Consider the following 25,760-nt stretch of genomic DNA (forward strand, 5'->3'; position numbering starts at 1 on the left):
TGTAACCAGTAGTTTGATTTACAGCCATAAGTACTCACATAATCAAAACATTTCACACAGTGTAGTGGAAAATGACCAGAACTTGAAACATCATGACAAAAACTAGACTTTTGCCATAGTAAATGCTAGAGAAAAATCAAAGATTAGTTATGGTTTGGGATGTATGAAAATATAGAAAATCATAAGTAAAAAAGAAACCAAAAACATTTCAGCTGTATTTTGGACAAACCACTCCTGCAGGCCTGGCTCTACATGAAGCAATTTGAATAATCATTTAATAGTGCATAGCAGCCAAACTAAGGTCTGTGCCGTTGGTTAGAAACTCAACAGGAATCCAAAGTTATGCAGAAAAAATGCTTAGCATCAGAGGCTCAGCTGTGCTCATTGTTTTCTGGTAAAACCAAAACAGCGTCACGATCTCTTCCTGCATCTGAGCCATCCTCAAGCATCAGAAACATGTAGCTTCTAACAAACAAATCCTTATGACTTCTCAGCACAGCTTTCCTTTATTTAGACAACAATTTTCCAACTTTTTTCCCTAGGGTTGTAAAGGGTGTGAAACCCCTTGAGCCCAGCGTGCCCTGTGCCATGGTGCTGTGTCCAGCTAGCCCAGATATTTGCAGGAAACTTTGGAATTCCCTGTGCTACTCTTTGCTCAGAGGAAGAGTCCTAACAGCCTTCCAGGCAGGACCCTAAAAACCCCACAGTTCATAGGTACGTGAATCTCTCTTCACTGCTTTTTCCTTAACAATACATTTTTCCCAAATGTCTTCAGATTGAAAAAATTGGAAGCCCCAGGTGAACCTGAACAGTTGGTATTCTTTATACCCTTTTAGTCCCACAGTCTGGAAAAGGTAGCTTCTTAAATCCAGCATCAGTCACTGATTCAGGGTGCAGGCTCTGCTCTGACGGGTTCTTAAGATGGCAGTCAGCTCTTCTGCTTGTTAGGTTTCAAACACGGGAATACTGTCGAGTCCTAACCAAGGCCTGGTTATCTCTAGAGGAACATGTACAGTGTTACATGATCAATCCTAGCAATTCTTTTGCGATTTTTGATGATATAGAACAAATCAAAGCTATGAAAAAGAAGAAGAAGAAAGCAGAGAGTCTAGTACAGTAAGGTAAATACCTAATCCTAGCTATTCACAACTTCATAATCATCAGTCTTTGAATGTAATTAATTCCACAAAGCTTTGACAGAGCCATTCACTCAAATGCTGGTAAGAGGTGTCAGTGTAAATCTCATAGAAGCTCCCTTGACTACATTTGCTAAGTCTGGCTGACACAGCTGTGATGGGAATCCCAGGGAGAGAGACGGGAAGGTCGCTATGCAGTGCAGTATTGAAGAAAGGGAAATGCACAGCAAAATGTGAAACACATTAATTTAAAAAACTGGGAGAAGTACTTGTTGCTGGTTTGTATGTATAGGGCTCTTGCAGAGCACCTGTTCAGCGCTCAAGACAGCACTGAGAACTTCCAACTACCTGCCTTCTACTCCCTCAGAGCCAGACCAACAGACAGACAGACAGACATCAATTTGTTTTTTAATGCTTATGTTGCTGGAAATCACCGCATAAAATACAACATCAATCTAGTGCAAGTTCATGCCACTCCTTACATTCTTCCCTGGCTCTGTCCATTGTGTGGTTGGAAAAAGCTAGTTTTACTTTAAAAAGAAAAAAACCAACCCCATGGAAGAACTTATTTAAAAGTCTACTGCTTGAGAAACAGCATGCTAGACCGCAGATTGAGAGCACTCAATTTGGACCAGTGCAGAAAACCTTAGGAGGTGCCCTCAGTGAAGCATTTAAAACATCATGTTAACAGGACTGAAGTTCCCCCCAGGTTTTTGGTGCTCTATGCCATCATGGTAAAAGAAAGAAATTTTGAGCAAAGCAAACCTGCTGGTGGTCAGGACCAGCCTTTAAAGTACCCTGCAGCAGCTATATATCCTTAAACCAGACTTCAGCTTTTCTTAGTTAGGAGTCGTTATCAACTTCTTTATTTATTTTTTTAGTAACAGGCACATTAGCCTGGGTTTCACTCTCCATGAAAACTATTTTAACACAAAGCAGATTTGGGTCTTTATTTGTTTTGAACCACAAGTGAAAAAGCAATACATTTCGTTTGGAAGAAGGTTGCCAAATGGATGAAAAAGGCCTGCAAGTTTTCCTTTTGGTTGCCCTTAGCATTTACGGTCAACTTTTCCCAGGTCAAAACGCAAAGTCTGCTCTCAATTAGCCTGGCATAAATCAGAGCAACTCCATTGACTTCAGACAACTTTTCTGGATATAGAGCATTGTGAGACAGAACAGAATTTGGCCAATATTGTCTTTTTTTGTTTTACCGGCACCATGGATTTTTCTCTTTTTGGAAGACTTATCGGTTGACAGAAAGCAGATGACTGTGGGCAACCTGTTTGATGTGGTAAACAAAAGCAAAGTAACCACCAAACCAGCTGATGGAGTTAGAAAGAAAGAAACATGAACACTGTGGGAAGGAGAATGCTGAGGAAGAACTTGAACCTTCTACTGATTTTGGCAGTGAAGTGCAAAAATAACCAAGAATATTGCCCAAAACACAATGTACTACAGTGTAAGAGTGTGACTTTAATCTCTAACCATGTCTCATCAGAAGCAATTCCACTGAACTTGATGGTGGTAATCCACTCTAAAACCAGACACAGACATCCGCAACCACACACAAAGCTTAGATACCAGCAGGAGCAACACAGTAAGATTATCATTAATATCATTACGTGTTTCCTATTGGTAAAGAGTATGTGGTGAAAGAATAAAGAGACTGAAACCCCTTTTGCAGACTACTTTTTAGAAAATACAGCACTGCAAAAACTTACTGCGAAATTTTTCCTTCCTCCAGAGGACTAGGATTATGAACCAAAAGAAGAGCATTAGCAGAAGACAGATCTTTCCTGGATGAGCAAATGTTACTTTCGGTTTAGAGAGGTAATAAGTAACTTTTATCTATTTGTATAGATTCCTCTCTACAACATTAATCATGAAAGCAGAAGAGACACAACAAGCATTTCTTTTGACAAAACCAGGTGATGGCTGCATCATATTTTTACATATTTTAAAATTTCATTATAACTTGCAGCAAGGCCTAAAGTTATGATGCTCTATTAAAATCCTTCAAGAAGTATGTTGCATCAGAAAACACGTGCTGAAATTTGAAAAATTGATTCCAGTAGGAACAATGCAGAGAGAAAAACCTCTTTCTACTTAAGGTTAATTCAAACTTTATAAATATGTAAAAACTTTGTAGGAGCCATTCAACTTCACTATTTTTCTGTTTAAATGTTAATGAATAGAAGCCATGAAGCATTTACTTTTTTTTTTTTTTTGTCTCAGCTTCGCTATCAGGTGTAGAGATACTGTTGCATTCATCTGGACTATTTCACTGAAAACTGAGAGACTCACTGGGATACGATAGGCAGGAATGCTGGTTTTCCTCTTCCTACCACAAGTACAGATTTGGATAGATGATGAGACTAAAAACGTGAAGGACAGAATCAGCTTTTCTGAAATACTTGTTTACCAGAAACCCAACAGGATTTATGGAAGAGCCAACAATTGACTAGCTTCTTGTCATGGCAACTTTGAGAATTTCACTGGGCATAGAACTTGCATCTTCAAGTACCGAAAAATATTCCATAGTCTGTAATGCCCAATGGGAAAAAATCTGATTTGCTAGCTACAAGTAAATACTCCCTGTCTTTACCTGCTATGAGGGTTGGAGAATGGGGAAAAGGCTTTTTATTTAACTAATATGTGAAGTAAAGATCAGTGTTACATATATTCCTAATTGAATGCCTCTTTCCTTAGAGAGGCAGGTGAGAAAATTCGAAATTCCAAATGGAGTTGAAGAGAATTTAATTATTTTCCTAGAGAGGATACCAAGGACAACACACAATTAAATTTGATTGCTTAAAGATTTCTTTCTTGGTTTTAAGCTTAAATTATGCTTTAAATTATGTCTGTTTCAAAGAGGGTGTAGACCAGAACTGGATAATTTTTTTCAGAAAAGGAACATAATTAGTATTATTATTGAAAATAATTATTGAAATATGAATAATAATTATTGAAATTATGCTACATCAGTGAAAACAGTATTTCAAAGAACTCAGGAAACTAATCTGCCATGTTTCTACTGCCCTGATACTAACGATCAGCTCAAACACAAATTCATCAGGAATTAGTGAAGACTGCAAAATAAAGCTAGTAAGCAAACATTAATAGTGAGAAAATGTATGGTAGCGGTTGTCATTTTGCATGAACTGCATTTGTTTAACTACAGTAAAAGAATGAACAATTTTCGTAGTGTTGAAGCATCCCCTTATTTCTAAGCCAAATTAATCAGTTTAACAAATCAACGATATCTGCTGCACATCCATGGGTACAGATTCTCAGTCACGTTGGTTAAGCCATGAAGCAGGGCCCAAGATCATGCTCGAGGCATCTCATGCAGAGCGGCTGAAGCCCCCAGGTGTACTCACACTGAAGATGCTTTAAACTCAGCCTCAAATGCACTGTCATCCTCATCATCAGCCTGTAAGACCACAGGGCTCTCAGCCTCCAGCTCACTAAGGGCCCAGCCAACAGAAGGTGACAGAAAACAGCATGAATGTGTTGCCAAATGCAAGGAAAAAAATTAAAAAAGAAAAAAAAAGAAAAAAAAAAAAGAAAAAAAAAAAGAAAGAAACCCAAAGCCACTACGTGGTATATAACACGCAGATACTGTTTGAATTATCTGGAATCTTGTATTTTCATATTGCCTGAAGTTATTAAACTTTAGTCAACTCTGTTTGCTTTGCAAGAAGGGCTGCTTTTCATGTAATGCAGGATTTTAAAGCGCTAAGTTCACATCCAGTGCTAACCAACAGAAACCCCCAAAGAACTTCCTAAATGTTATAATCAACACAAAATATGCTCTTCATGGAGCATGCTTTGGTTTTGCAAATTGCACCTTCAGCCACGAGATGACAGTGTCCAGCTTTAGCTATCTGCAGTGTAGGTATCTTCACCTGAGCTAGTCAGCCAGATTCCCTTCATAGTCAACAGCCAGTTTCAGAGCATGATTCATCTTGGCTGAAATTTCAGGCATGTAGAATACGTTAGATAACTGAAGGCCTACCAGTGCTTGCTGCACTCCACTGACATCAAAGGGAGGCGAGCTGATCAGACATCTAACTTAGGCAAAATTAATTCCAGCCCTCTTCTGTGGTAATCTGACAAGCTGAGGATCTGCAGCTCCCTTTTTTTCTAAGCATGCATAGCCCAAGCCAAGTGCTACGGGATGGGCAACACCACTAGCTTTGACTGACTAGTGTTACAGACTGCTGCTCAACTAGTCATTACTGCCTCTCTTTCACTAATTACAAAACGTTAGATATATTCACTACTATAGTGTAGCCTCAAAGGAGAATATTTATACTGGAATGCTGATTGCAAAGTGTGAGGAGGGAAAGAATGAACAGTAACATATTGTGCTGATGGGAAGGGTGGTGGTGGTTAATGAGGATGTACTGGATAGTGTGGGACCTGAGCATGACGTAAATGCTATACAATAAGGGATGGAGAACGTGCTGGTTTTGGCTAGGATAGAGTTAATTTTCTTCAAGGTAGCTAGAATGGCGCTATGTTTTGGATTTGCGCTGGGCACAGTGCTGATATTATAGGGATGTTTTCGTCATTGCCGAGCACAGCTTACACAGAGTCAGGGCCTTTTCTGTTCCTCACACCACCCCACCAGTGAGTAGGCTGGGGGTGCACAAGCAGCTGGAAGGGCACACAGCCGGGACAATTGACAGCAACTGACCCTAGGGATATTCCACACCACATGACGTCATGGCTCAGCAATAAAACTGGGGGGAGGCTGGCAGGGGAGGCTGCTGCTTGGGGCTGGCTGGGCATCGGCTGGTTGGTAGTGAGCAATTGTTTTCATCTGCATCACTTGTCTTTCTTGGGCTTTATTTCTCTCCCCTTGTTATTTTTCTTTTAATTAATTTTTTAATTATTATTAATTAATTACTATTATATTATTCCAAACTGTTTCTATCTGAACCCATGTGTTTTCTCACTTTTATCCTTCCAATTCTTTTCCCCCATCCTGCTGTGGGGGAGTGAGCAAGTGGCCGTGTGGTGCTTAGCTGTTGGCTGGGGTTAAACCATGACACAAATACAGGACAAACAGCTCTGCATTAATGTGACTATGCCCTTGTTACAATCTTCTATTATGTCGCTATATTGAATATAAAATCTGTCAATGGACGAGATTAACCTTGGTTAGTTCCCACATCAAACGCTTTACCTCATGTGGTTTGGGTCCATTTACTTATGGTAGATGGTACCAAGGAAAGTAGCTAGGTAGATAAATCAAGTCACCTACAAATTCATTTCTTTTTGATGCTTTTTGGGTTTTTTTGTTTTAACTTTAAATATGACTTTTTTTTCTTTTTGAATTCAGTGGAAAGAGAGAAAAAAGAAAACAAAAGTCTGACAGATTAATAAAGTGCAATGAATATAAGATAAAGTGATAGGGGAAAAGAAAGAACTATTCTCCAGCGCACGCTCTTACCTCTCACTGAGATCTTCAACGCGCTGTCCGTGGCCCAGCATGAAACTAGAGTTCGACTGACCGCATGGACTCGCAGGGGCCGATAAAGTGCTTTTGACGTTCTGTACTGAATGCCTGCGGCTCCGTCGGCGCTCCAGCCCCCTTCGCTCGCTAGCACCAAGACTGGCCCTTCTGCGATCCTTGCGCCCGCTGGGAGGGGGGTCAGCACTCTCATCTCCATCCTCATGTCTCAGGGTCATCTGAGAAAGAAAGGAAGAAAAACAAGGCTTCCGACCCAGTTCCTTTAGGCGCCACACGTCTTCACACCTAGGCTTTAAAAAGTCACTGATCTCAACTTGATTAATTCCTATTAGCATCACCATTTCTATAGCTATCCCTGTAAGTTACCGTCTATCCATTAGTGGAGTGTAGCAGCTCTAATAACGGAATTATGTATAGAACACTACAGGACCTGTAACAACACGTTTATATATCTCCTAGTTTTTTTCTTTTTATTTTTTTTATGTAGGACTTGATTTTCAAGGAAGCTGAGCAGTGTTGGACACCACGCTCTCTTTATTTCCTTCCAAAATACTCAGATGAAGTCTTGGGTCTAGTGAAATCAACAGAAAAAACTCTCATGCATTGACTGACTGAACATTTCCTCATGTTCAGCCATGACACTTGTAATGATCGAGTGGAAGTTACCATCTACTACTTTACAAAGTATTTTAGAATACTGCCATCATTTCTCCCCTGCCAAGGAAAAGATCAGCAGATGTATATGTAACTGCATTCCTCTTAAAAATCTCCTCTTAAAAATTTTTAGATGTTCCTGCAAAGCAAACAAAGGAAAAAAACTAACAAACAAAACTATTTCTATAAACTGGTACCACAACAGATTAAAAGAAAAAAATGCAGACCACACATCTCCTCTAAGTCTCCCAATTTTCAGGTTAGTATAATTACTTTCATGTATGTCTTTCAGTGGAAAATTCAGTATTTTCTGCCAGTTCAGAAGCACTGTCAATACAGAGGAATGTATGTATAATATCAGAAAAGAATGATGCTGAGAATAGCATGGCCACAATGACATTTGACAGAAGCTTCGGACACAGGTTGGGACCTCATCAGCTGGAAATAGTAGAGGAGTAAAATATGGGTGCAATACCTAGTATCTTGAACAACAGCACATCCTTAGCATGTCAATGTGACATACCACTAACAAAAACAAAGCAAGTGTTACCGTTGGGTACGTGAGGAGAGATATCGCTGGCAGAAACAACAAAATTACTGGTGGATCTCACCTGGAATGCAGCATAACATTTAAGTAATCTTTATATGAGAAAGATCTATTCAAATACGCAGAGGTACAGAAGAGGGCGATATGGGTGATCAGAAGAACGATATCTTCTTGTTTTTATTAGTCTTGTTATTTGGATAATTCTTACCAGAATTGACTTTAATCAAAGGCAGGGGTAAGTGTGATATACCTGCTTAGAGTGTAAAACCCTGTTTCAGTGGGGAAGAAGAGATTTTTCAGATACAGAGCAACATTGGCAGAAAAAAGAAAGAATGTGCATAGGCATGTCTAAATTTAGTCTGGTCATCAAGAGAAAGCGGTTACCCAACTAAGCCTGCACAAAACCACCTGCTAAGATTAATATCATCTTTTAAAAGGGATTTTATGAGCTCGTGCCTCTGACAATAGAAAAAGAAAGAAAAACATGGAGCCCTCTCACTCTCATGTTCCTATTTTGGCCTGACTCTTCCTGCAAACTGCTGTATATAAAACTTATCTCTGCTAAAGTTAGTGAAGTGACGTGGGTGTAGAGTTGATGAAGAAAATGGAGAATCATATCTACCAAATCTGTTGCTGGACTTAGATGGAGGTAAAGTAGTTTCATTTCATCACACCAGAACACGAATTCCCATTTACATTACATTAACTTCAGCCTAAACCTCCCTGCTCCAACACTTCTTGAAGTCTGAAAAGCAGCAAATTATTAAGAAACTGGATATCCTACCCTTACCTATAAATACTTCAGAAGTAGTTATTTTATACCTTGGTGGTGAATGTGGAGTCACTCATTACTCCATTGCTGCAAACTGTATAGGATCTGGTCCAGTGTAAACTCGTAAACAAGGACTTGCTGGGTATTCAGCTGCAGAACAAGTGGCATTTGTGAAGCTGAGCTCAGCCGAACCTTTTTCATGAGCTGAATACTTTTGCATATGGAAAGAACTTGAATTTACTTCAGGAGGTGTAACTAGCAGTCTGAGAAAGTTTTAATTGTAGGCAGAACTGCCTCTAAGGAGGCTAGTAAATGTGTTGGTTTGCCTTGGAGTATGCCCCAGCTCTAATATGAAATGCATTTGCATTAAACACAGGTATGTACTGTAGCAGGTCACATATATGAATGTGTGTAATAATTCTAGCAACCAGATGTTTTTCTTTTAAAATAAAAGAGATAACAAAATTTCACCTAGGTTACATTCCCCCCCTCCTCTTGGCTTTGAAGTCTGCACAAGCTGTAAGATGCATAAAACAGGGCATGTTATGTTACCTCATAAATGTTAAATTGCTCAACTAAGTCCAAGTCTGTTCCTTTCTTGTTCAAGTGTCTCTGTGAAATAGCTTCAATGCCTAGTTCTTCCAGACAGTCCACCACATCGTAGAAAGAGTCTTGATCTGGCAACCCCGACAGCGTCTAAGAATCAAAGGAAAAACATTTAAATCTGTTTGTTTTGAAAAGAATTAAACAAAGGTTTTTAGAAGCGGGTGGCAAGTGGTGCTACGTATGATTTCAATAAAGTAAAACCCATGATGTGGTATTAGAGACACCGCTAGAAAATAAAAAACAAGTGGCACAGCTTTTAACAAACAACTCTGTGCACTGTGTAGAAAAATGAGTAATTGGCAAAACAAATCAATGTTGTTATTTTATACAAAGAAGTATGGAAAATATGGGTCTTTAAAATACACAGTTGGATTCTTCCTGGCTTCATTCAAGTACAGATTTAAAGAACAGAGAACGTTAAAGCATCAAACACAGGGATAAAAGCAAAGAGAGAGAAAAAAATGGTTTAGCTAAAACCAGTGAAGCTGATTTCCTACTGATTCCTGTAAATTTGGCCTTAAGAAGAAAAAGTCCAATGCACAGCTGTGTGATGTCAGGACAGCAGGAAATATCCTGCACCATGTGCCTACTGTCCTCAACACCTGCAGCAGAGGTCATCCTCCCAGTGCACAAATTGTTTTATATTACAGAGATATCGACTCCTTTCCTCCCACCCTTTCAACTTGAAAAGTCTTATTAAAGGTACGCTGACTCCTTAACTCCTATAAAATGTTGAGTTATTAATTCCTGCTTACAGGGTAAGTTGTTACCAGTGACACTGGAGAGGGGCTTTTGCACATTAGAAGATAAAGAATGCCAATAATAACAGCTATTGAAAATGAACTGTTTTGAGTTCAGAGCTTTCTATGCCACCTGCTCTGTGTTCAAGAGAGAGCACTTTTCTTATCACAGTCATTTCCCATTTTTTTGGTGACTTCAGAAAACTGAGAAAAGGAAGGTGGTCTTCTCCAGCATACCATGTATGGCAAAGTATGCCACCGCAGTGTATGTAGCAAGAGGGATCAAATCTAGCCCCTCACAGATTTACTGAAGAGTGATACAGGGGAAGAGGACATGGGCATTGGACAACTTTGTCCAATGAGCACAAGTGAACTTCATCCACCGGAGTCCTGCAGACATTTACAAAGTTAACAGAAAACACTATTATTCTGGTTCGCCATTGACTTCTGCCCAGCTTGTGTTGATTTTTTACTGCTCCTTATAGATGATGCAGAAAAGTGAGTGTAATCCTGCACATGTTGAGTAGAAACTACTGAACATACTGTGCAACCTACTTGCAGAGCAACATACACCTCATTGCAAGAACCAGTCTATACAAAGCCATTTCTGGAAAATACGTGTGAGTGCAGACTGGAAGCAACAGTTATTCTGGATTAGCTTACCAGAGAGATGCTTACTCTGAAATCGTTTCCTCTCTCCTATTTAATTAGCTAAGGAATTTATCTATACTCCCAGTAGAGGAAGGAAAGAGTGAGAGACAGAGACAGCACATGCAAAAAACTGGCCCTCTTCAGAAAGAGTTTCATCTTCTCATGCCTGGGATGGGATGAATTGCACTCTGAGAACAGTGGTTTTCCAGAGCATGGCTTTTGCAAAGCGGCTCTGGGCAGCAGAATGCAGAAGAGAGCAGCCATTCTGGGCTGCCTCCCTACAACAAGAAGCTTTACATTCAGAAAAATTGGTCTGAATTGGTGACTAACAGGAGAGAGAAGGAGAGAGCTGACATATCCTGCCCTGTTAAAGTATCTCTTTCCTGTGAAATGAGGCACTGGAAAATGAGCATCACCAAGGTACTTTAAATGTAATTGTTTTTTTTTAAACTAAACAAAACACAGCAACAGCTTCTTCTGCAGTCCTTACAGGACTATTGCCTGATGTCTGATGAGGTCCACTGCAACAGGAATGCTCTGCACAAATACCAATGAAGTGTTAGGGTTATATGTTTAGGGTTATATGTTCAGGCTCTAGTTAAGAATTTGCCTCTGTCCAGGACAGTATTTAAGCCTATTTTTAAAAAGCCAATGAAGACCATGGAACTAAATTTTCCTGAACAGTGCTGAAAGTAGATACCACATACGTTCTGTTCTTTCCTAAACTGACACCTAGCATTGAGTAGAAATCTGAGGATTCAGCAAATGAAGCTATTGCACTGTAAATTCAATGGAGCTTTAACACAGATATGGAAATACTAGGACAGAAAACTGTCTATCACACTTTCTCTTGCTTATGGAGGAAGTAGACAGCAGCTATGCTGACCTGGGTGCCTTCAGGCACAGTAAGATGTGATATCTAACACGCAAAAGGGTGGACAAATAGTCAGATCTTCTGCACAGACCTTCTGAGGTCTTAAAATATCTTACCTCTTAAAATATCAGGAAATGGTCTTAATGTTGATATGCAGATTACCTGCCTTCAAGCATAGCTTTTTTAAAAAATCTGAGGTCAGGCAGGCTGTAGACAGGGAAAAGAGCAGCATAAGGTAGTATTTACTGGCAACCCTGCTTCTGTCAGCAGCCTTTTATTGGTTAATATAATTTTAAATCATGCAGCAGTGGAAATCTAATCTTCACTGCATGCTACTGGCCAGAACTGGGCAATTGAACTCCCAAGTATAGAAATCAAATATTTTTCCTTTCCATGGTTTGTCATTAAACTCACAGATCCATTTTCAGAGCCTAATGCGTATCAAATTCAATTTCTAACGTTATAAAATGGGATGTAAAAGGGCACCTCTGGTGTCACAACAAGGTCAGTTCAGCTTAGCCCAGGAGAAAGATATTTGCAGTAACTAAACACAAGGCACGTGAGGTACTTGCAGAAATGACTGATTAATTCTGGCTTGTGATATTGGAAAACGAGTGGCCCCCCATTTTCCTGGTGGCTTTATAAAGGAAACAAAAGTTGCAGCCACCAGAGCAGAGGTCAGAAATGGGGCAGGGCAGGACCATCCAAGGTCCTGGCCCCTTCCTGAGTACCTGCTGAAGTTCGAAATGAAACTGCAATATCAAAATATACATACAAGTCCCAAATATTTCCTCCTGCCTAGAGAATTAAAATTTAGCCACTTGGAGAAGCACGTTTAAACCACACTGTGTGCTTTGCTTGCCATATTTTGTTATGTTCAAAACTCAGGTGTACAAAGGAAGCATGAAAATGAATGTCAAGACACATTCCTATGCCTCTAACCAGTTTTGGTTTGTGGCAGCATCCCAGAATTAAGATTTTTATTTGTTTGTTGTGTGATTTCACAAGTTGCTCTCAAGCCCTTGTGGGAAAGCCCATGCAACTTTGTGTTCCTCCCTCTCAAGTGGCTGCTTTTGGAATGGTGAACTAAATTAAAACCAAAACCTCAGCCTGAGAGTATTGAGCTTGATATATCTTCTTAACCACATTTTTACCAAAGCCTAAACCATATGTTTTACCTGCTTCTAACTGTAACAGTCCCAAGGAAAGAAAGGCAAGGAAACTGATGTAGTAGTAGCAGGGGTAAAAAAAAAAACAAACCCAAAAAACCAACAAACACTTTTATGGGAGTATAACAGCCAAATGTTTTCCTAGATGATAAAAACTATTAGACAACATACTCAACTCGTAACAGCATAATATCCTTATCACTGTGTATCCTCAGTTACTTCTGAACAAAACCTGTCATTAATTAGTGCTACCCTATGCTTGGCTTCAAGACTGAAAGGCTGTCTTCATTTTCAGTTTTTAAAATGTGTAGCCCTGGCTGATACTAGCTAGTAAAACTAGTAAGTATGGTGCCTTCTGTCATTTACAAAACAATCACAGTATAAACCAACGGTGCAGAGAGGGTACAGACAAGAGAAAGTCCAGCTAAATGTTGGTGCACGTAGAACATTGGTGCACAACGTTCTACATGCAAGTCCAAGTAATAGAGGAGTACTGCTCTAGTTACTACACATCCAACAGAATGGGCTTCATTAGAAGGCCCAGGCACCAGACACAGAGACATTATCAAAATCTTACATGCTACTGTGAAAAGCACTAGATGGTAAACATGCTTACGGGCACCAGCCGAGTTTTCAATTGCTTTGGGATAGGAAGAAGCATCTCTCATCTATGTGTTTCCCCAGGAACCGCAACTTCTAAAACATCTGGTGCAGCCAGTGTCAGACATAGGATGTAAGAAGATCATTGTTCCAGTGTGGCAGTTGCGATGTTCTTAAGGCAGGTCACCAAAAATCGACGTGCCAGCTGCTGTATTAATGTCACAATGGACTGAAACAGCACTTTTTCAGCTACAGCTGACGGACCACTCGTGAGCGGTCCGTCACTAAGCTCCCCCTAGTAACCACTGGCCTGGAAGCTGGTGCTTAAATTCTAATCTTATACTGGACCTGCTAAAAAACATTCAGTGTAGTCCAACTATAGCAAAATGTATTAATTTTAATATACCTCATAATTATTTTCTCTACCTTTTTAAAAAAAAAAATGTATTGCATGATGTGAGAGAACAAGCAATATTAAGTACAGTTAAAAAGAAAATCAAGAGTAATCTTATAACTACAAAGCTTCCAGTGTAATCCCAATTATGAAGAGGTTTAAGAGAAAGTAAACAGAAAGTGAATTGTGTTCTCACAAACACAGAATTTCTTTCTGCATGTATGAGTAGGGCTTTTTTTCATCTATAAAGAAAACATAAAGGCTTTAATCTATCTGTACCTCAGTAACAAAAATTAAGAACGTAGAGATTAGAATAAGATCTAACAGACCATAAGGACTAACCAAAGTAAAATAACAAAGGTTATATTGGAACTATACATAACCTGAACTATCTGTATTGGGATCAATCTCATTTCAGAGACTCATTATGCCTAAATCCTCCCAAATTAAGAGAGGGTTAATGAAATGTCAGCATAAGTAAATTGGTTAAGCATTAACAAAAGAGAGGGAGAGGATAAAAGGACTGGAGCAATTCTTATGTCTGGGCAGATGTGTTTTCTGCTTTTGAGCAGGAAGGAAAGCAGTCTGTACATAAACGTATACGCAGAGAAAGAAAAAGGAGAAGTATGCTTCCTTAAGACAAATCCCTCGCGAGGACTTTGCCTGCACTGAAAACTTTGACATTTCCTTGTCTAGAGAAGCTGAAACCATCTGAGCCTTCTTTGTATGCTCTGTGGGGGAAAAAAATTACAACTGTGACATGCTGCTTGCTGTTTTCTCTATAATCATGAAAAAAATCCGATTAAAAACATCATAAAGCTGTCCATAAGCCAGATCATAATTATAAGCGTGGCATTGTGGGATTCCTCTCTTCCTTGATCTTCATAACTGCCTTGCTCCTTTGACTGCAAGATGCTTTTTCTTTTTGTGTGTTTTTAAAGAACTGCCTCCTCCTAAAAATAGCTTTAAATGTAGTGAAAAACTCAGACTAAAGGAATCAACTACACGATGATAAAAGAATCAACACATAAAAATATTTTTGAAGAAGTCAATCACCAGGCAGATTACAACTGTGCAAATGATGAACAGAATTATCTCAGAAAGAGGAAATGGTACATGAAACAATGAGGTGTAAAATGGAGATGTTAAAAACTAGTCGCCTTGGCTTTAATAGCAGCTACAGACATAAAAACATAAAGCTGGTGATGCCTTTCAGAAAGAGCACATCTATGAGATAAGGTGATCCTTTAAAGCCAAGAGGATCTTTCCTACCATGTAAGTAGGAGGAAGGGTGGCTCTAAGTAAAATTACAGTGACATCAGTGATGTCACTGGGTGACATCAGTCCCTCTCAGGCATCTTCGCTGCCATTAAGAAATTATTTTATCAAAAAAATCCAAAGCAACCCACAGTTCCAAACACGTAGCCATGAGCACAGTAATCTGGCAGCCCGATTTATGGCCTCCACCAACACTCAGGATCTTTAACCAAATATAATGAGTAATAATAATAATATTCTGTACTACTCTGGCCTATTACATTTAATCATAAACCACATGGGTATTTTGATTTGCTAGTAGCATGTTGATCTTCTGAGCTCTGTAAAAGATCCAATTTTAATTTTAGCCACCCTAAGATTTGTTTAGGACTAGATGCTAATTTTTAAGGAATTTACACTAATAAATTTCAAACTTTTACAGGCCTCTCACTTTCTCCCTTCCCAAAGTACAACTGAGTACTTTGGAAAGCATTTGATTTTACTGTAAAACCTGTAATACAGAACACCAGAAAACATAAAGAAAGAAGAAAAAATGTAACCTCATTTTTATTTAAGCAGAAACACTCTTACTAGCATACAGACCTGTTAAATTCATCATATTTGGTTTGCAGTAAAAAAAAAATAATTATCTGAACTAGAAAATTGTGCATAATGCACGCCTTTGTGAGCATCTGATTTTTTCACCGCTACTTGCTTTCTTTCTCCCCTTGGATAATGTGTTGAGCTAGTTTGATGAGTTTTGTTTTGCACTATGTTGTCAGTGTTGGGAGAGGAGCCATGTCATTACATGTTACCGCACAGCATCTAGCAAAATGACAATTCTGCTCCCAGCTGCTGCCTCTGGGTGACTGCAACACACGTAACAACAGCGTGCTGATTGATTACAGCTTCTCCTGCAACTTCTCTGGGACAGGTCTCCTTTGTCGTAGGTTCCCAACAAGAAAGATCATTATACAACTGAAACTACTAACATCTCCATCAGTTATGGTAACAAAGCAAACAAACCTTGTTAACCAAGGTCATTGCGTAAACCAGCAGCTCGGTATCAACCCCATCCTTCTCTTCCAGGATTTCCATGATGTTGGACCACGGCTTGGCTCCTAGAGGAAAAGCAGAAATCATTGGTGAAGGTGATCCAAATGGAAAGCTGTTGCACTGACATTTGTCCAAGAGGTAGTACAACAAGGTGGAATGATATGGCCAGGTGGAAGATCAAGCAGAAAGACCCAGCTTCCTCTATGGTCTCCCCTGCTTCACAGAGAGTGAAATTAATGCAGACAGTGAAAGCTACAGTGCATCCTAACGCAGGGATCTAAAATATGCCAGGAGGACTTTCCCCAAAGGTACCAATTTGTCTCCCTTGATGATGAAAGAAGGTGTGTTAGCCCAGTTCAACTGACACTGAACTTCTAACATTCAGGTGGGAAGAATTTTACCCCACTTACAGGTTCACATAGGCTTAGAGAAATCTTCCAACAAAAACCTATACGCTATGCTTTCAGTGCGTTTGTTGCTCACATCCCTAGAGATAATTACCGAGTTACACTGCATTAAGATAAGTCCTGTTAACAGAACAGTGTGGCAGAGAAACACAGTTTTCTCAAATTACAGGCTGTGTGTCTTGGATAAAAGAAATGATCGATGAGAGGAAAAGATTTTTGCTGTGGTTCTTACTCAAATTATTTTAATAAAAATCCCCTCTACAGAACTTTCAAATACGCTTCTCTCATTTTTCCACTAAGTGAGGTCAAAATGCTTCTAGTTATGATGTATTTGCTTGATTTGCATGTTGATTTGCATTTGCATGATTAGCTGATGGCTAAACCCAAGTGGCTTAGTGAGTTACTGTGTCAAAAACGTCAGACAGGCAACACCAGCCAGACTCAAGATACCCTCGTGTGGAAGGTACCTTGCAAAACCATCCTATTTCATTTGGCTAAAAGGCAGATGGTTGCATTTACTAAAGAAAAAAAACCAACACATAACTATGTTATCTAGGAAACCAAAGAGAATAATGAAAGATTATACTTCAGTGTTTTGTTTGGACTAAAGTTAAAGGTGAGGAGGATGAAGCAGAAAGCTAACCCTAACTTAAGAGATACCCAGTTCAACTACACAAGCATAACTTTCAGAGGGAAAAATGCAGAGTATTCCAACAGCCCACACCCCTTAAACACTATGGGGATGAAGATAATGTGAGTATAATCAGGCAGTAAAATGCAGGCGTTTCATCACCATAACCTGTTGCTGACTGATCAGTGACCCTGATGTTAAAACTCTGCATTACACTCACAGTGATAACGGCCTTTGTTTATTCATGCTGATATTATATATATACATCCTGCTACACAGACATCAAATCCCTGCTAACCAAGGATCTCCGTTTTCAAGGCGATGGCAGTGCACTGTGTGGAAAAACCAGTCTACTAATGAACATGCAGACAGCAATATTTCTCCTGTTTTCTTTTCCCTTTTTTTTGAGACATTCTCTGATCTTGACTACTGAATAATAAATCAGAGCTTCTTTATCTTGAGCAAAATCAAAGAGGGAGGGATTGACTCTCAGTTTTCCAAATGTATTTATGTGCATTACTAATTAAATATTAATTCAAATACACAGCTGTAATGAAAATACACTAGACACCTCTTAACCAGATTCTCTATAGTACCAGACATTTTGTGCAGTAAATGTTCAAAAGACATGTGGAACAAATTCACTCGGCTCACAAATGATATATGATCAGCAGGAATGATATCCTCACTACAAAAATGTCTTCCTGTGGTTTCCAGTGAAAAATAAAAATGGAAGAAAATAAGAAAGAGAAAGAAAATGGAGAAACTATGCAAGTCTGACTTATAACACTGCCATTTGGAAAAAAGTGAGTTGACAACATAAAAAATTAATTATTTAATCCACTGCGTTATTCAGTGAGAGTCCCTCATGTCTTTATTTTGCATGCAGGTTTTATTCTTATTGGAACAGTCCTGTTTTGTTTTTTAAAGACATCATCCTGGTGTTTGATATTTTGCCTGAATGTCTTGATACTTCTCCATTATCATAAAAGAATATTTTCAGGTTCACCTTGCTGGTTTTCTTGCAAGCACGATATGTAATCTTCTTCTACCCATGCTGCTTCTCTGTTTCAGAATACAATTTTTTAAAATTGTTAATCAGGCACACTTACTACTAAGGCAGCCCTGGAATAGCTCATCCATCTTTCAAAGGCTTTAATTAAGGTGCTGGTATTAAAAGCAGGCAATTCCGACATCCTAGCTTTAAATTTGAACTTCTTCATCTGTTCCCTAACTGGTATCAAGAGGAGGCAGTGCTATCAATAACTTTGACAGAGCTACTGCAATCTGTACCAGATTAAACCTTTCTTTTCAAATGCTATTTTCCTCATTATGTTCTCAAGCTGAACAGCCAAGGAGTGAACATGGAAGCAGCCATAAGGCCATCTACCCACCCGGGGACTGGCAGTTCTGGTGTGGAAGTTGCACCATAAACTTACTGCATTACTATACTTGGGTTAATATTCCTTGCTAACATATAACGAGAGCCTATAGTTTCCAACCTATGATCCAGACAGCATGGGATATAGGCAGATCTAGAGCAGTTGTCTGCTCTCATCCACTCTCATGTCCTAAACTTGGATTTCCAAATATGTTGTTCCTGGAGAGTCACCACTTAAAGATGAGAACACAGGCTGGATTCTACATGAAAAAAAAAAAAAAAATTCATGGCTTTTTTTTTTTATGATAAGATGGCTCAGTGGAAAAACTCCTTCTCCTTTCAAACCACGAAGAAGAACTTTATAAAAGACACCTTGGAAAATCATATGCTAAAAAATTGGTGACTTTTCTAAACTAATTGGTTGCTATAGCAAAAAAATGATGCTCATACAAGAGATATGAAAAACTTGATGTACATTTATTCCTTAAAAAATTATTTTTATTATGAAGAATATTAAACGCTCTCAATTTATAGTTGGAGAAGAACCTTTGAGCAAACTATTACGTAGAGCTAAAAGCTACAGCTTCCATTTTCTGTATAATGATCTGAAAATAACAAATCCTGAATAACCTCACCTCAAAAGTCTAGATTTGGTAATGAACGTGTATTTCTAGTAAAAAACATAAATTCATTTGATCTTTCTATGTTATGAAGTTTATTTTTAAAAACAGCAAGTGTAATCATTTACGCTTGCCCATTATCAAGAAGGTTTACTTTCCACCTGTCTCCTCCACCTGATTGTGATGTAGAAGAATGACGATGTAAAAGAATGATGATGTAAAAGAACAATGATGTAGCATCCCAGCAATTCTTCTGGGAGCAGACTGGGATGTTTCCATAAGGTTATGACTTCCATGCAGGACTTGCGGCAAAATTGATGGGAGTGATGAAACAGGCTCACTGAAGTAAAACAGGAGAGGTCGAGCTTTGTGTGTGTTCTCCTGCCTTCTAATGGGTAAAACGAGAACTGCTCGACTGCCTTTCACAGGCTTCTCGCTGGTAACAGCTCATTATCGTGGCTACTCCGACAGGAAGGCAGGAGCCTCAATCCTGATGCTACTACGGCACTCTGAGTAGTCACACACGGTGCATAAACACATGGAGAACTATGGAGTTGCAACAATGAAGCCTATATTAAATTAATACAGCCTATTGAATAATGTTGCCCATTGTCTGAAGTCTTAGTCTTTTCTCAGTTTACCCTCTAACTGCTTTTACATATGACTCTCAAAAAAAGAGAAAAATTCATTTAATGCTGTCATTCATGCCTTACACAAAATCTTGACATCACAACTACACAGGATGTGCACGTTATGTATAAAGTATGAAAAACCCTGCATTAGGCTAGAACCGTTCATGAGGACTACCACCAATTTATAGAGTGCCTGTCTCTAGACACCATAGGATGGAAAGATATTAATACTTTTGGGAAGACCTCAACATCTTGTACTCCTGGCTATTTAAATGAGTGAACATAGAGCCTTCCATCACACCGACAGTATAAGCATTAATTTAGTGGATATCTAACTATGCATGAAATGGCAGAAAAAGCAGAGAACTGATAATGTGGGCCATTTACAAATAATATGACAAGTCAGGTAGCAGAAACTTAATTCACAAACAGTATGTGAGAGTGTCCAGGTCAGCCACAGGGCTTTAATCTCTTTAATCTTAAAAAATGCTTGTGATAAAGCAGCCCCAGACAGCAGAATGCAATGCCAGCTCCACTTTCCAGAGCCCGCAGAGCCCCGGTATCCTTAAACTGTAAAGAGATTAAATTCCTCTGGGGCTCTGAAACAAGAAAGGGCAGGGGAGAGGGGGAGCAAGATGGAAGTATAAGTAGAAGTTACTTCCTATATGATGAGGGCCATGCAGTTATTCAGTTACGGTCTGCTTGTATCTGAGAGTAAAGCCGGCAGTTCCACAGATCTCTGCACTTCAGTTTGCATATGGATGTGTTCTCACATAGAAACCACAGATGGGATCGCTTTGAAACCAGGCTGAGTTATTATGGGGTTCTTTCTGTTAATCATGTGTGGTACACATGTTGAGGAATTATGTCATATCTCATCACCTTGTATGTACATGAAACATTGGACTTTTTTCAAAGCAGTGCTAAACTTAATTATATACCTGCAAGATTTATGACAGCGTTTCAAAAAAAGCCACATCGGTTTTTCTTCCTCTGTATTTCGATTCTATTAAATCAGTCATTAAAGGCAGGTACCACTCAGTTATAAGCCACTAATTTCAAAATATAAATCAAAACATAGCACATGCACAGCTAAAAGTGAGAGCTATTACATTGATGACCTAAAAAAGGAACTAAATATAAAACCAGAAAAAAAAGATCTCTAGCTAAGTGTAACTGCATCATAATGATAAAATAAAAAAGAAAGAGAAAGAAAGGAAAACTGGGTATTCGGGGCTAAATTATTTGCAAGAGTTCATGAGACAATCCACCAACCCACAGGTATGAGAATTCCCATAAACCGTCTCTTCATACTCTTCTATGATTCTATGATTCTATACTACTAACAAGTATTCATCTAAATACATGCATCACTTTTTTTCCACACATTTTACGTTGTTACTTAAGTTGTTGTATTACTTTGGGATATGTAAATGTTTGCCTGAGGCTGTTCTACAGATACGGAAGGCAATACACAGCTCATGGTAGTGTGTTTTGTGTTCTCCTTTCTCTCTTTTCTTTAATGAGGTTTACTGGCATGTGAACAGATGGCAATTTGAGAGTACCTGTGAGTTCAGAGAGCTGAGGAAATACTAAGACTGACTGTAAAAATAAATCAGCGCTCACAATTACATGAATATTGTAATTACATTTCCGCTTATGGCGTTGTAAGGTTTATTGGTTTTAATTCAAAACAGAAAGCCAACCTGGAGTCCACTGCTTAAAGTATTACACTGTTTTGGAATTACCCCTGCCTGCTTCCCTTCCATAAGATAAAATTTGGGTTTTTTTCCTGGGGTCTTTTCAACACACTCATTCTGATAGCTGAAAGCAAAATCTGACTATTTTCTCTTGTTTCTGGCACAACCTTTCTCCCCATCCTCCGACTTTTTTTGTTTCACTTTTACCGTATCAAGTCACTCAAACAAGTTCAGCATGGAGGCAGTTGCTCCACAGAGGGGATCTTGCTTTCAACCTCCATGTGTTTGAGACCACAACAATGGCTCTCCCAACCTCAAAAACTCTCCTTGAGGCAAAGGAATGTTTTCCATCAAGTGAGAATGCCCCGGGAGCTTAGCAATGACTTTGTGGGAAGAACAAGAAAGAACCATTTTTGTTCTATTTATTTGTAAAAAATACAGTATACATATTCAAGTATTTTTCATGAGCCTGAAGGGTAACAGATTTCACAGTATAATATCTGCTCAAGGGCTTTATTTTAATGTAACAACAGATGGTTTTGCTTTTACTATAAAGCCTGTACTATTACTGACCTCGTCTTTCTCTTCAAAGGGATTACACTGATTAGATATCATTTTCTTTTCTAAATCAGACTGCTGCTTCTCAAGAAGGAAGTGGGAAGACAGTCTGGCCCGAAGGAACCTCCAAGGTCAGAAGATGCGATGGGGCTTACTTTGCGTGAGTGCAGGGAAGGGGCAATGACTGCGGTGCCCAGGGAGGCAGTTGAGTTCCTCAGCTTTTCACTCCTCCATTTTCCCACTACAATTCATTCCTCAAAACGATCTTAAATTGCATGAATACTTAAATTATGCTTTTAGTCAAGAAATTAAGAGTATGTCACACAAAGCAAGCATCACAACAGCAACTCTAGAACCACTGAAATCAGTGATGAAATGCCACCCTGATCTCAGCGGTGCCAGGATTTTGCACCCCCCAAGTAAGGCTACTCACCTCTCTTTTCATCAACGGTAGATACTGCCTGGATTAAAAGTGGTGCGTTGGATTCGGTATATTCCACAAACACCAGCAGCAGCTTCAGTGCTGTCTTTACCACCAGGCGGAACTGGAAGAAAAGAGTGCGACTTGTCATTCAGCAAACCACAGCATTTCCAGATGTGTTAAATGACACTGGGCAAGATGCAAGCGCAGCAATCCAGATCTTGCAATAACACACAAACGGAAGAGATTAAGCTGTGCCAGGACCGAAAAAATGAAAGGTAGCCAGTTGGCTGAAAATTTCATTCACTGGACAGTGGTCTCCTAGGGAAGACTCAATAACTGATTAATCCAAATGAAAGATTAATGCCTGTACATGTAATAAAAGGCTGAACATCCCACCTATGCATGCATCTATGCATATCCTCAACATTGGTGTCCAAAGCTTGATGTACGCAGAACTTACTGAGCTAAGAATGCATATGTTCCTCTGTTTCTCAACACAACATCTATTTCCCCCTTTCACTGTGAGCTTTTAATGCTATCGTATTGCTGTATGGTAGCATTATTTTCTCCTCATGCTTTCTTCTTTTCTAATAATGTTACTACTTATTGCTTAAATTATTAAAATAGATCAATCTTTACTATTTAACATAACTCGAAAGAAAGTGTGTTTAATCTCCGACTATCCCATCCTGTCATGAAATGTGTGATTTACTGGAACTGAGCATACTGCCTGCAAGTTTTCAAACTCATTTTTGTACAACCCCAGAAGTGTGAGTTCAGCAAAGACTCAGCAAAACTACCAGCCACTTAGCAGGTAGTTAAATTAAACGCAATTGAAATCCAATGACACACCAACAAATCACTTCCTCACAATTGCACTGGACATCTGTGTATTTGCCTGTCAGGCCAATACCACACTGTTTCTGCTCTACAATGACATTTCCCTTAGCAATCAAGTTCAATTGTTTAACAGACATATTGAAAAAATTTCCAACAAGTCTCCACTTGCTTTGTAAAGTTCCTTGCTTCCTAAAATTTGAGTTACTAGATTACTGTAAACAATTCCAACATTAACATACTTCCCAGATAACCACTTGTGTACTACCTACTAATCCACTCAGGAACCTTTCCCTAGAAAGGAAGTCTTGGATATTACTTTTGATGGTTCTTAAAACCTCAAGGCTTGGCCACATGGTGACAACAGGATGCATTTACATATAAGTACTCCATGGCAAAATTCACATATGTTTCCATTCGACAGCAATCAGTGGGGGACACACCAGGCTTATGCCTATTTTTGCAAATCTCTTTTTCTTCCAGAAGGAAGGACCTTCTGCAATACCTTTGCTCTAACTGTTGCCTGCTGGCCATGGCAGCTGCTGTAATAAGGAGCAAGTCCCCACGCACCTCGTACCTGCCATGCTGCAAATCCCGTGGAGCCTCTGGGCAGCCCACTGCAGTTGCACCAGACCAAGGCTCAAGCCAGCTGATTATGTGGGTCCTTGTCTGCTGGTGTCAACTTCCTAACAGATGACAGTGTAACGAATAAATACCACCCAGAAGCAGTCCTGGAGAAAAGGAGGGGTTAGAAAAGCTGTGTTTTGCTTGCCATTTAGCTAGTAGAAGGACACTCTAAGTTCAGTTCCCCAACCTGCAAGTTTTCAGGGCTTATCCGACTCCTCACAAATCAGTCAATCAGCCCTGGGAAGCGGAGGTGTCTGTAGGTGAAGTACATACCATGGCAGCTTTCTGCTGGTAGTCAGCACGGCCACTAGCCTTGATAAAAAGTGCATTTAAAACACGCTGTTTGATGCTCAATAGGAAATGGCATCTGAGACCCCTGTGGGCACTTTTAAGCCTGCATGCTGCTTTGGACACCACGGGCAAGTACAAAACCAAAACGCTGCAGTTCTAGACTAACCACACAATGCCTACAATGGGGACTTACTGGCTACCTATGACACACACCACCTTTGCACACATCCTACAGTGGAGCTTTTTAATACTGCTTTAATGGTGCTTCTTGACAGAAGCAGGCAATCATCGAGCAGCTGCAATGCTCCTTGGAAACAGAAGTCTTCATTCAGCCAAAGCCCCTCCAAGACATCTGACAGCCTGTCACCCCCAGACACAAGGACAGTCCAGAGCCCGACATGCTCGCACTGAAGTCAACTAAAATTATCCACCATGGCACCAAGAAGTCTCTGAAATGTCTGTTCCAGGGATACTTGCTGCCAAGACTCATGTGAAGCACGGTGTATTTTCTTACATGGCCTCTTACATGATGTCCTACCTGTTAAATGATCCCTTCATGACCCCCTGTGGGCCTGACCTGCCTGTAGCAGCTCATGCACGCTGCTGATGACATGTTAGGTGTCAGGCATTGCCACGGGAAGAGTTTCAACCAAGACCCAGAATGACTGTTTCACAACTTTCAAAATACCAGAGCTATTCAGAAAGTTTCCACTTGTGATTAACTATGTTGACTATCAAAGCAGGAGATCCTCATATCTTGGGGAGTGAATTACAAAATGTGTTTGCAGGACATGCCTTTTCAATTAATTAAATAGTAGACAGTTACACTGCAAAGAAAATAACTGTAAATCTCAAAACTGGGAGATTGCTTAACAGGAAAAAAGAGCAGACATTCATCGACTTTTTTGCTTCCCTTTGCGAAGCCACAGGAGTTTTTGCCAGTGACTGGTATCATTTTATTTCACATGGTATACCCAGATGGCACAGCAACGGGAGCAACAGAAACAAGTTTCATATTTCATTCATGAGTAGATGAATCACTATTCATTTGAATCACTGTTAAAAACTTCATGAAGTCTTTTGAGGCTGTTTCTGCCGCCCTCATTTAGTACTGAAGAGAGGCACAACTGCTTTCTGAATCAGCTTCAACAGAGTCACAGTTCTGTTAAAATCCGCAGGGCAATCACGCTATTGCTTCAAACACGACTAGATGTCAGAAGAGCAATAGAAGAGCTAGACACATGATGTGCTAGCTCAAAAAAAGTCCTGGTATCATCACTTTGCAAATATTGGCTGTTGCAATTAATTCCAAATTTCCGTCCTAAATATTACAGCTTAGTTAAAAAAGAAGGCTCACTGAGGCAATACTGGCTTGGTAAAGTGATGCTTTAACAGTTCTGAGATTACATCAGGGTTCTTGAATGTCAAAACACTGAAGTACCAAAATTTTTATTAAGTTAGAAAATAAAGTCATAATTGTGTTTTTGTATCACGTGCAACCCAATTTATAGAGAGGAAATGATGCAGGCATCTTCTGGCTAAAGATAAGAAATAGCCAGCAATGTAAAAGGAAGAAGAAAAATTATAAACCTTTTCCCTCTGACTCGCTTTACATTATACAGTGGAGTTTGGCAGTCCCTTTCCTTTTTATCTCTTTATATTTAGACAATCGGAAATGTGTTACAGATCCAGCCAAAGAGACCACACAACAGGC

The 25,760-nt window shown here is 39.5% G+C and overlaps 1 protein-coding gene across 3 annotated transcripts in view; it reads right to left on the minus strand.

Moving 5' to 3' along the window:
- The window catches only part of FHOD3 (formin homology 2 domain containing 3), a 398,400-nt gene that overhangs the window by 110,992 nt on the left and 261,648 nt on the right, over window positions 1-25,760 (minus strand). For 2 of the 3 annotated variants that reach the window (XM_074146891.1, XM_074146890.1), the window contains exons 7-10: window positions 22,301-22,412; window positions 15,909-16,003; window positions 9,144-9,287; window positions 6,598-6,836 (exon numbers count right to left, since the gene is read on the minus strand). In XM_074146891.1, coding sequence (XP_074002992.1) covers window positions 6,598-6,836; window positions 9,144-9,287; window positions 15,909-16,003; window positions 22,301-22,412 — 590 coding nt within the window. The remainder of the gene's footprint in view (window positions 1-6,597; window positions 6,837-9,143; window positions 9,288-15,908; window positions 16,004-22,300; window positions 22,413-25,760) is intronic. The other variant, XM_074146889.1, reaches the window with a different exon arrangement.

This window comes from Numenius arquata, chromosome 4 (assembly GCF_964106895.1).
Source record: "Numenius arquata chromosome 4, bNumArq3.hap1.1, whole genome shotgun sequence".
Taxonomy (NCBI): Eukaryota; Metazoa; Chordata; class Aves; order Charadriiformes; family Scolopacidae; genus Numenius; species Numenius arquata.